This window comes from Schistosoma mansoni (genome assembly GCF_000237925.1).
Source record: "Schistosoma mansoni, WGS project CABG00000000 data, chromosome 2 unplaced supercontig 0193, strain Puerto Rico, whole genome shotgun sequence".
In the NCBI taxonomy this organism is placed as follows: Eukaryota; Metazoa; Platyhelminthes; class Trematoda; order Strigeidida; family Schistosomatidae; genus Schistosoma; species Schistosoma mansoni.
In genome coordinates this window covers 469632-482617 of record NW_017386002.1, presented here as the reverse complement: position 1 = coordinate 482617, position 12986 = coordinate 469632, and the positions used below count along the sequence as shown (strand labels likewise).

Here is a 12986-nt window from a genome sequence, read left to right as displayed (position 1 = left end):
ATTGCCAAGTACGTTATTTCGTGACAAAAAAGGTTTTGATTAGCTGTTTTATCAGTTTACTTTTCGTATACTTGTTAATACTTTCAAATTCCTCATGATCCTACTAGTGATCACTCTTGAATGTATTGGTACTGTTTGTAGTTTCAGTGTAAAAGTGAAGCAACGCATCAGTTTACAAAAGTGCGCGTTATTCACTTTATTAGATAACCGATAATCCAGATACATGCACTACTCAGCCGGCTGGCGATAAATTATATTTTTTTCATAAAATTTTAGACATCTAGTAAAATGTTTAAATATTGAATTCGATGAAGCAAAACTAATGCAGAATAAAAGCACAAAGATAAAATCTCGTTACAAATTTTTCTATACTTTATTACCAAGTCATTTTGTATTTTTCGAAAATTTATTTCATGTTCATGTAGTTTTTAATTTGTTACAATCAATCATGGTTTATTGAACTTTTGCATGTAACACTCATCCATGTGTCATTCTGGTATTTGAAGGTTTGGTGCATGAGCAAATTACTAGTATTTGATCATAAACTTTAGCATAATAACCCCTTGTATCGTAGAACAACGGAGTGAGAAATGTTGACGTTAGTCGTAGAGTAGTAAGGTAGAGATGGCGAACTTGTTGATGAGTCTGTGAATCTTCGTCGACGAGGGTAGTTAAGGCATTTATTACACATGTCTAGTAACCGCCTACCACGACAGAGCGCCGACTAAAATAGGAAAGGTCTGCATACATCCTATGGTTTCCATTGACAAGACATGACACCGGTCATTCACTGTTAATCGGAGATGTGTAGGGGTAAAGTTCCTGATTAGGCTTCGCGTAATAATCTCATTCAGTAATTGGAGACTTTAGATGGCACTTCTACTTAATCCTCCATTAAATGTGAGTTGAAATAATATCGCATGCCTTTTACTCCTCTGCTTTATTTTCTTTGAAACTTCGTTTATTCTACTTGATAATCAGATACTTATTTTCGGAACAACACATAAGGGGACAAAATCATTTTCAATTACACCATCAGGGTTTAATCTAATGAACTGCAATATTTGTACTCATATATGAAAATTTTAAACCAAGCAAGGCAGTTTATTGGTGTATTATGACAGCGAAATAAATTCTACAATTGTGTTTCTTTGCCTTGGATCTTGTTAAGTTCATCTCACTGTACTCATTTGTTGGGAGGAATCTTGTTGATGACTATTTCTGCTAGTTTTTACTTTGTTTATAAGTGACTGATTATGCACATACAATTCCCAGTGGTTAAGATTGTCTTGTTTGACCTTTCATGGTGACTTATTGAGTGGTTGAGTATTTGGGGGAACGCTAAATAACAAGAGAACTTACAACTGTATAAATTGACTCAACTTTGTCTGTTACCTAACTCAATCTTTAATAGATTAGATAAACCAAGATGCCAAAATTGGAGATAAAATATGGTTACTGTTTTCAATATTGGGCATCTATATTCTATGTTTAGGAAAATGGGAGTTCTCGCAGCAAAATAAATACTATATGGCTTGTTTTCTTATGATGAATTCTAGTAGAAAATGCAACTTGTTTTGAACTCAAGAAATAAGTAACATTCGTTCCGATGAAAATTTTGAAGTACTTCAATCAAATATAAGCTGTTATATTGCTTTGTAAAAAGAAGTTAAACAAATCCGATTCTATCTACAACACCAAGTATTTTTGTGAAAAAAATCGATTGTAAATGAGTAAAGCGACATGAAATTGATATTGGTTGGATGTTTATAGGTTTGTATCTCAACTTAAACTATTGTACAAACAACCCGACCGTTGCTGCTACCTTGACGTGGTGGTCGGGCTTGCCTATCGTGATGAACCAATCGGGCTATACTGGCTGGAACAATCGTTCCTGTAGGTCCTAACATGCCAGGCAGGTCGGTTGAAGAGCGGTAAGACTAAAAGCAGCAAACCTAAGGTCCGAAGGCGAAGTCGTACTGCTGAATGTACAGAGGTGTGACAGCAGTAAGGTGTTTCCTTCAGACAACCAGCATGACAGCGATGCCGCCTTCCCACAACTAGGGGTGGGGTTAGAAAAGGTCGACCTTAAAAATGCACACCTCGCCTTATCCCACGAATTTCCGTCTCCGGGGGTAAGGTCCCAACAAGTACTGAGCTAACACAAAAACTACCCACAAAAAGGTCGCGTGTGACCGACCTCAAGCATTTGTCCCTTGGGCACTGCTGTCACGCTCTCAGGCTATTAAGACCACTTCTAACCCAATTTCCTTTTCAGGTACCTCTAGAAGAACCTTCCCACGGTGTGGGCGACCGGGAAGTGATAAGTGCTTTCATACCTCTAACAGCACTTAAGACCACTGTATTAATAATCAATCCACATGACTGACTGATTGTACAAACAAACCAGTATAATGTTTAGATTGTTTTTAATTATCAGTCAGTCAGTCAGCTACAACGTAGGACCAGGCACATATATGCATCGGTCCAAGTTGCCATACCTCGTTAGCACAACAAGATGAACACCGGATTCATAGAAGTAATTAATTTAGTGGTGGTAGTATATAAGGAAAGGTTTTTAATTATAACAGGCACTACTTTCTTATGGATCCCTTTCTAAACTGTTAGTAGATTTAAACTGCAGACACATTTTAATCAGTTTTTAATCAATGCTAGGAATTATTGTTTTCTCGTATAGTTCCTTTCGTTTTCCTCGAAGTCTATGCGTATTTGAGGTGTTTTGCAACGATAATCGGCTTCTCTTTTGATGCACGTACACATATATACCGAGTCCTTACCCTATTTTTGTTTTCACTTACTTGTAAATCTAAGGTTTAACGTGCCTTTGAAATTTCCCTAGTCACCAGTGACATCTTTAAGTTTCTGCAAACTGAGAATGTATTCTATATTTAAATTTATCTCTGAGTAATAGAGTCATGTATCAATCATAAATAGACTGTGGTATTCTGTAACACAACTGATGCTGTATTAAATGAAATTATAAACATAATTTGAAGACTTATCTCCATTTGCTTTTACTTCTTCTCTCCCTCCTTCATTTGTATACATTCTTTTTTGAAATAGGGTATGAATTATATAGCAGCTGTACTACTACTTGTTCTTGATTGTCCGCCAAATGAGAGAGAAGTAAAAGCATTTTGGTTGTTGGATGCATTGATTAATCATATTTTGCCAAAATACTATTCTTCTGATATGTTAGCTGTACGTGTTGACTGTATGGTATTCAACGAATTATTGAAGTAAGTTATAAGGATTGTGTTGACCATTCTTCTTGAATTTTTTCCCTCTTTTTATGACATGCATTTGGTGAAAGTATCAGAAATATGATATCTTTCTTAATGGGTAATTTATTGGTCTAGAAAATTCTTATTAGAATCTAAGTATTAAGCGGTCAACTGATTTCAATGAAAGAAAAAGAAAAGCAAACCTTGCCCTACTTAGTTAATTGTCTTGTAGATAGTTGTATAGACATGGTTTGAAGTAGTGTCTCATCCTAGCTTATCACCCTTGCCACAAAAAGATATGCCAATAAAAATCTGTCTGTAAAACCAAATTTTACGCCTTTCTGTACATTCTGAGTAGAATGAAATAGTCAAAGTAAACATGACTATTGATTACTACAAATTAGTGGTTCGTTAACATCTGACAAGAAGTATTAGTTCGAGAAATGCATTTTTAGCTACTGTCATCTAATAGGCGAAACAATAAAGCTAACCGTATTACTAAGCAGAGATGGATAGTGGCTAGCAATGGAACCCAGGACTGACGTCTCATCCTATTTGCGACCTGTCAGCCGTATGTACCTGCATCACACAGTTGATGCTCATTGTGGGACTCTGGTTCTGTATCTTTCTCCTCAAACTACATCGCATTATCCACTTAGTAGTTGCTGAGTTCAGATAGCCACTGACTGAAATGTGATCAATTTTAATTCACATATGTTGTTTGTTTGGATCTTCTGATTGATGTTTAGGACCGCAATCGATCAGCCTACTATTAGCATATGTATATCTTGTGCCGGTTGTCTCAATACTGCCACTAGGTCACAAGCATTTTAAGCAGAGATCGATGGAGTGACCTACTGGCAGTATTGAGGGAATCGGCGCAGGATATACACATGCGAATAGTAGACTGATCAATTGTGGTCTCAAACATCAATCAGAAGATCCAAACAACCAACATATATGAATTAAAATTAACTATGTTATTGTTTCAATGCATTAGGGCATCAAAATGCAGTATTAAGAAGAAACAAAATAAAAGTTAATAAACTGATAATTGTATTATATTAGTTAAAAATACAAATCTATAAAACAACATCAACTCAGAGAGGCAATGTTTCATAAATGTTTGGTGCTGGATTACTATTAGTAGTCCCACTGGACACTGAATGTTCTTCAGTCATAAATATGATAATAACAATAAAATTATTAAAGGAGCGAGAATAGTATTGTCAGTAGAAAGCGTCATTCCATTTATTTGTGCGAGGGCTGTGATACTGCACAGGTGCCCAAACTGAAGCAGGTGGTTTTCTTAGGGGACCACACCCGGAGCCTTCGACCTAAAGATCTGATCCATAAGGCAGTGGAGCATCGTAAGGAGATGCAGTCCCATGGTAGCCGGTGACCAACAATTGATTCATACGCCATTTTTTTCCTCAGGATACTGGAGCCCATGTGCACCATTGGTTTGGAACCAGGGTTTTCCAACTTCCCTATATGAACGCGCCGTGTCCACCAACCCGGTTAAAGCGCCCGACATTAGCTTTTCGTCCTCTCTATTTCGGTAAACAACACCGGTGTCACGAGGAGGCAGTGAGTAGGACATTTTGTGGCAGAGGCTGTATACGCGTGGCCATGTGAGAGCGTTTGGAGAGAGAGAGAGCGAAGTCTCTCCACTCTCGGCCGTAACAGGGCATTCGGGGGCTAGCATATGTTATATTGGTTTTGATTCTTCAGAGATTAATTTCGTTTGTCACACGACTAGTGATGAAAAAACCTATTGGAAGCAAAAAAAATCGTCTAATAGTTGTTTTAAATCAGTCAATAACCAGCGGTATCAATGAACGGTATAGATTAAATCATACTTTTTTATAAGTTAACTTTCCATTTATTACTCTTTTTTTTCGATTTCTTCAATCTACTTTAAGATAATCTGCAGTACAAAAATACTCAATCATTCAAGCCCCTTGATTTATCATTCATGAAGTAATAAGATCCTATCCAATTTCTCTAAGTGTAGTGTATAAAAAGTCAGGTAGTTTCAACTAGCTTTCTCATTTTTTTAGATTGTCTTCTAAAGCCCCCCTATTCATAAATCTGTATTAGTTTGGTGTGTTATTGCTTATTTAGTTCAAATCACTTATTCAAAAATGACCAGATACTAGAAACATTTTTCCATCCTAATGAATTAAGCTGGTTTTCATTGTATCAATTTATCTAAGGCTATCCCTCTGCAATCCACTCTCTATATTGAGCAAGGTAGTTTTGATATATTTATTAAGTACCTTAACTATTATGACTGTAAAGATTTGTGAATTCTATTATCCTGACCGGTTTTGGTGATCATGTTACTGGTTAAAATGTTCTTTTTAATGTGTTTGCTAGGGGTGGCCAGACCAAAATGTGGCACAAATCCATGAAGACACTGACAAGTGAACAGAACCATGTTGGTAGGTATAGACTACCTGATTGGGACTCGCGAGATGATAAAAATCGATGGTTAGAGACCTTGAATGACATGGCTCAAAATCGTTTACAATGGCGAAGGTGCATGCACTCTTTGTGTTCTGCAAAATTCTAATCTTCTGAATTCTTTATGTCCCTATCCTTATTCTCTATACAAATATATTTCATTGTATTATACTCCTTGAATAACATCTTCAAACCATAATCTTTCCGATTACTGCTTATACTCTTACTACTTCTACTACTATGGTATCTGAATCGACAACTGCATCTTTGTGCTAATTTGGTATGGCAACTCGAACTGATGTACGTACGTACGTACGTACGAAGTTCTACGTTGTGACTGACTTGTAATGTATATATATATATATTGCATAATCTAATTGTTAAGCAAATCTTTACATTTACTATTCATTCATACTTGGTTAATCATAAATGTTTATAGTTTTATTTTATGTGTATATTCTTTTCTTCACATAGAGATAAAATTCCTACAGTTCATAAAATAATCATGAATTCAGGTATTACTTGTACATTACTTGCAACTAAATGGTTTATATGCTTATTTGCTGATGTTTTGCCAATTGAGGTAAAGTAGTCATATTTATTGTTATTTGAGTGTTATTAAACTTGTTTTATGGTTTATTGTTGTTCACAAGATTATTTATTCTACTTGTGATTATATACATATATATACCTGTCACTCCTTGCGGAGGAATATAGGCAGCCCACCAGCACTCTCTATCCAACCCCGTCATGGGCAATCCTTTACAGTTCTTCCCAGTTGCTATTCATCCTTTTACATATCTGCTTCTATTTCCCGGCGTGCTGTGTTCTTGGTCTTTCTCTTTTCCGCTTCCCTTCAGGATTTCAAGTTAGGGCTTGCCTTGTAATGCACATTGGTGATTTCCTTAATGTATGTCCTATCCACTTCCAATGTCTTTTCCTAATTTCCTCTTCAGCTGGAAGCTGGTTTGTCCTCTCTCACAGAGGACTGTTGCTAATAGTATCCGGCCAGTGAATGTTGAATATTTTGCGTAGACATATATCAAATCTCAAAGTGATCGGGACACTTAATTTGGAAGACCTAGACAAAATATTTACCTGTCCTCATCTCTTGATTATGTTCATCATATCAAATACTATTTCATCAGGAGTATCGTCTCTTTAACCTGTTAGGTGTGTTTATTGAACCGTGAAAGAACTGTGAAAAGCATAACTTCAGTTCTTTTTCAAAAGCACGTTATTGTTCAGCTTTTTGGAAAAAAAACTATGGAGGTATGATTACAGTGATCACTATGTTTGAAGATCTAAACCTAAATTCTATATATGTTTAAAGTTGTTTCATGTTCATTTCTCAAATCTATCAGTCAGCTGCAACGCAAGACCAAGCATATATATGCATCGGTCCAAGTTGTCGTACTTCGTTAGCACAACAAGATGAACACCGGATTCATAGAAGTAGTTAATTTAGTGGTGTTAATATATAAAATAAAGGTTGTATATAAGAGTATAGTACGGGAAAAAAGACAGATATGAAGCAGTTTTAATCTCAAGGTTTAAGGGAAGACAAAGAGTGTATACATCTGCGCCATTGTAATCGATTCTGAGCCATGTCACCTAGAGTTTCCAACCATTGGTTACCAGGTAGTCTGCATCTACCAACATGCTTCAGACTAGAAGTTAGTGATTTCAAGGACTGATGCCACGTTTTGGTTTGCCGCCCCTAACTCTCTTCCAACCATCGCCAATGCTATTCAACATTGCAGGTCGTGGTAATCGGTGTTCAGGCGTACGTAACATGTGGCCTAACCATCTCGGTCGATGAAGATTCATGACCTCATCAACTGATTTACCATCATTCCCTAATACCCTGTGTCTAACCTCACTATTACTTACCATGTGATCCCAGCAGATGCGAGCAATATTTCTAAGGCATCTGTGGTCAAATACTAGTAACTTACGAGTATCTTCTACTCTTAATGGTCATGTAGACATGCTTAATAAAACTCATATCTAACATTGTTCCCTGTTGAATTCAATACTCAATTAATCTTCTCTAGTGTATACCAAAAAAGTTATTTTCATTTCTACTATTCTTTCTACACTATAGACAACAATTCGTGTATTCGACTGTTTATTCTATGAAGGGGATAAAGTACTCTTCCGTGTATGTTTATCATTGGTCAGATTACATTATAAAGATTTAATTCAATGCAATGAATTTCCTGTCCTAATTACAGCATTTCGTAACATGTGCAAAGATAAACAAACATTATACTGTCATCAATTTGTTGAAGTAAGTTAATGTTTATTTACATTTATTTTATGGATACTTCCTCATTATTGTTGTAAGCGAATCTTGAAGAATTTATAAAAGTTGGCTTTTATTAAATGACCTCATAAACACAGATATTACGTTGCATAAGATCAACCATTAAATTAACTACTTCTATGAATCCGGTGTTCATCTTGTTGTGCTAATGAGGTATGGCAACTTGGACCGATGTATATATATGCCTGGTCCTACGTTGTAGCTGACTGATTTGAGAAATGAACACGAAACAACTATAAGCATATATAGAATTAATTACTCTACTTTGTCAATTATATGAGTGCCATTGTACAGGGTTTTCCATTAGTTCTTTGTAATGTACAATTAATTTACTCGTAATATTGATTCTGTATGCAAATTATGCAGGTTAGTCCGAAAATCAAATATAAGCAAAGATGGATAGTGGCTAGCAGTGGAATCGCCCCCAAATGCCCTGGTACGACCGAGAGTGGGGACATTCCGCTCTCCCTCTCGAAATGCTCTCATATGGCTACGCGTATATAGCCTCTGCCACACAAGTACTACTCACTGCCTTCTCGTGGCACCGGTGTTGTTTACCGAAATTGAGAGGACGAAAAGCGAATGTCCGGAAATTTAACTAGGTTGTTGAATATGGAGGACCCACTTAGGGGAGTTGGAAAACCCTGATTCCAAACCAATGGTGCACATGGATTCCAGTGTCCTGAAGGAACAAATGGCGTATGAATCAATCGTTGGTCACCGACCACCATGGGACTGCATCTCCTTACGATGCTCCACTGCCTTGTAGATCAGATATTTAGGTCAAAAGCTCGGGGTGTGTCCCCCTAAATAAACCACCTGCTTCAGTTTGGGCACCTGAGCAGTATCTCAGCCCACAAATCAAATGAGATTTGTTTGGCGCATATGCATATGGTACCCCTTTGTACCAATATTTATGTGTTTAATTAAAATAAATCAAATAATAATAAAATCTTTGGATCTTTTATCATTGTTTTACAGTTTCGAAATCAATTGAATTTATCTACAGCATACAAAATTAAGTACTAATCTCCGATTCACACTTTGTTTAGGGGTCAGTGATACTAAATAGATTAGTATTTCAACTTATGACCTATTGGTTAGAAATCAAACAATTTTTAGTCACTAAGCATCATTTAACCCAGTTTTAAGATTTGATTGATTCAATATTGTTTTGGCTAACAGGATCCCGACCGTTGCTGCTACCTTGACGTAGTGGTCGGGCTTGCCTATCGCGATGGGCCAATCGGGCTATACTGGCTGGAACAATCTTTCCTCAAGCTCCCACTATCCCAGACAGGTCGGTTGAAGAGCGGTATGTCTAAAAGCAGCAAACACAAGGTCCGAAGGCGAAGTCGTACTGCTGACTGTGCAGAGGTGTGACAGTAGTAAGGTATTTCCTTCAGACAACAAGTTATAACTGCCCTCATACCTCTAACAGCACTCAAGACCAATGTATTCATAATCAATCTCCTGCTAACAGGATAATATCCTTGAAAATTTATAAAATGTATTACTGGAAGCCAAACTATATTAGCTTGTGGACTTATATTAAGTTATTCAATAATTCACCAACCTGATCGTTGTATACATAATCTGTTTATCATATACCACTGATAGCTTATTGATTTATTTACATTATTATGATAAACACATAACCAATATGATAAAACTATGATACATAATAAACAAAATGAATGTCAATTCCAACAATGTAAACAGATTTTTATGAAGACATCGCTACATTCTCTTATAATCATTAGTTACTTAGTAATTATTATCAGAAGGGTTTTTTGTGGATATTTCAGTATTTTCATAGTTGAAAGCGTGAGTCAATTGAAGATAGACCGCCATGGAAAACCTGGAAGCACTGGATGACCGTTTCGTCCTATTATGGGACTCCTCAGCAGTGCGCACCCACTATCCCGCCTCGCGAGATTTGAACCCAGGACCTACCAGTCTCGAGCTAGAGCCCTTAACCGATAGACCACTGAGCCAGCCGTCATCCAACTGTGTTAATGTCTAACTTCAACTGATCCACGAATTTGAGCAACCGTTAACCAATTGTTTTCAGTGAGTTCCTATCTCACAACAGACGTGGTTTGAACTTCACTGGTCACTGCTTCGCACTAGAGCTCCTGGATGTACTTCTCGGTCAGTCACCAGTGAGCATATGATTATATTCATTATTAGAAGTGGTTTTGTGGAGATTTTAGTATTTTCATAGTTGAAAGCGTCAGTCAATTGTAGCTATACCACTAGTGCAAACTTGGAAGCACTGACCTGTCCAGTTTACAATGACAATTACCTTTAACTGCTAAATCTAACCATTCTATAAAGTTAATAGATGTTTTTTTTAGAAGTGGTGAGCATTTTTCTTACTAATGATATTAAAGTTTATTATTTAAGACTAGAAAACAATGATTTTCAGTTCACTTTATCACAACCTACCTTTGTGAGAATAGGTTACTCAAAATTAACAATGATTGACACATGGTTTCAAATTTTGATCAGATCAATAATAATGGTTATTCGTTTCAGATAGTATCTATATGACTCAGCAATCTTTATGTTAGAACTTCTAGTCTGAGCTATGTTGGTAGATGCAGACTACTTGGTTGGGGTCCACTAGACTATCGTAACCAGGAGTGGTTGGAGACTGTGGGTGACATAGCTGAGAATCGACCACAATCGCTTAGGTGTATACACTCTCTGTCTTCCCTTAAACTGTGAGATTGAAATTGTTTCATATCTGTCTTTCTTCCTGTACTATATCCTTATATACAACCTGTCTTTCATATATTAACACCATTAAATTAACTACTTCTATGAATCCATTGTTTATCTTGTTGTGCTAATGAGGTATGACAACTTAGACCGATGTATATATGTGCTTGGTTCTACATTGTAGCTTACCGAGTGATTGTTGTCAGAATGAGTCTCCTCTTTTTTTTTGTTTGGCACTGCTCTTTTTCATTCTTTCTAATTGTTATTTTCTTTTTGTAGAAATTCATTTTTAATCTTTTTCTTTCTTTTTATATATATTTAGTCCATGTTTCGTTCACATGGTTCATTGCCTAAATCAAAAATTGCTAAACTACGTAATAAATTTACACAACAATTAGAAAATGATGGTGATCCCGAATGAATTCGTACTTATTTGAATGAATAGTTTGGAGAATGTTCCATGCTTCTTGTTTTAGTTCTAATTCATGATTGTCTTAATTGATTTTTGTCTATTCAATAGTTTTTTATTTATTTGTATACTTTCGACATTTTCAATGATCAATGCATATAACATATTGAAAAATGCTTTCTGAACTCATTTATTCTCCCCCCCCATTACGATTGATAATGTTTCAAAACTAGTCCACATTATGAACCAATATGTGTGTGTGTGTGTGTTAATCAATGAATATTTGTATTCTATTTACAATTAACCTATATAGATCATATTTCGTGATTTCGATAAATTATATTTAATCCTCACTCACTCACTTACTTACTTAAGCCTGTTACTCCTAATGGAGCATAGGCCGACGATCAGCATTCTCCAACTCACTCTGTCCTGGGCCTTCCTTTCTAATTCTATCTAGTTGTTGTTCATTTTTTTCATGTCTTTCTTCATTTCTCGGAGTAATGTGTTCTTTGGTCTTCCACTTCTTCTTTGACATTCAGGATTGCATGTGAGGGCTTGTCTTGTGACACAGTTAGTTGATTTCCTCAATATATGTCCTATCCACTTCCAACACTTCTTCTTCCTGATTACTTCCTCCGCTGGGATCTGGTTTATTGTCTCCCACAGTAACTTGTTACTGATACATAATCCAATGATGTTAAATTCATTGTATAATAAGTATACACACTATAGAACTACTACAAACTCTTCATTCTTTTATATCAGTAAGATTTCCATATAGAATTGAAAACTGTTCATCATCATCATTAAAAAGTTTTGTTCATATTCAAACTTTACTATCTCCCCTACCTCTGTTTTAATGATTAACTAATGTGATTTGTCCTTTTATATTACTTATTTTGTTTTTCTTTTAAAGATTGTAATGATATACAAATTTGTACTTGGTTTATTTGAACTATATATTAGTATTTATTATTCCATTACTAATTCTCAGTCGGTCAGTCAGTCAGCTACAACGTAGACCTTCGTACGTACATACATACATCAGTTCAAGTTGTCATACCATATTAGCACAGAGATACAATTGTCGATTCATATCCCATAACGGTATAAGTAATAAGAATATAAGCAATAATGTGAAAGACTGGGATTTGAAGATGTCATTGAAAGAGTATAACATTATTAATTCTTCATGAATATATCTATTTGAAATGAAATTGATGTATGAATGAATGAATAAGAAGAGTAAATAATTCATGTGCCGAGGTCCTATGTTGTAGCTGACTAACTGACTGAATGACTTTCTTCCATATAACTAATATACTTTTTATTGATGTCTTTCAATGATAGTCAATTGTTTTGTTTGCTTGTTTCTTTTGTATTTCTATCAAAGAGTTATCCCTTATTAAGTTCTATTTTTTATTCTCTTATATAAAAAGATCTATACATTCATAACTATGATCTTAATATTCAATAATATTGATTTATTTTATTGTGCCTTTAGTTAAAATGGTTATTTATTCTTAGATCATTTGATGATTATCTATGAATGATTTCATTTATGTATGTTTGGTTATGGATTGATTGTTCTTCTTTTGTACAACGTGGAAACTGTCATAAATCTTATGTATTATCCGCTTTATCAAAGTATGCTTTTATTTATATGAATACTACTGCTACTAATAATAATAATGTGCATATGTATATTGTGCAATAAATTTTGCTAATCTGACATGAGTTTTATTTTATTTTTTGAATTCGTTCACTGTGTTTATGTTAAGCAGAGATGAATAGTGGCTAGTAG

At 35.5% G+C, this 12986-nt stretch overlaps 1 protein-coding gene across 1 annotated transcript in view; it reads left to right on the top strand.

Annotated features, from left to right (window-relative positions):
• The window catches only part of Smp_001420 (gh regulated tbc protein-1, putative), a gene marked incomplete at both ends in the record, with an annotated part of 13488 nt that extends 2297 nt beyond the window's left edge, over positions 1-11191 (top strand). The window contains 4 exons of the mRNA XM_018791524.1: positions 3101-3260; positions 6189-6297; positions 7822-8007; positions 11093-11191. Coding sequence (XP_018645331.1) covers positions 3101-3260; positions 6189-6297; positions 7822-8007; positions 11093-11191 — 554 coding nt within the window. The remainder of the gene's footprint in view (positions 1-3100; positions 3261-6188; positions 6298-7821; positions 8008-11092) is intronic.
• Between the last annotated feature and the right edge of the window lie 1795 nt (positions 11192-12986).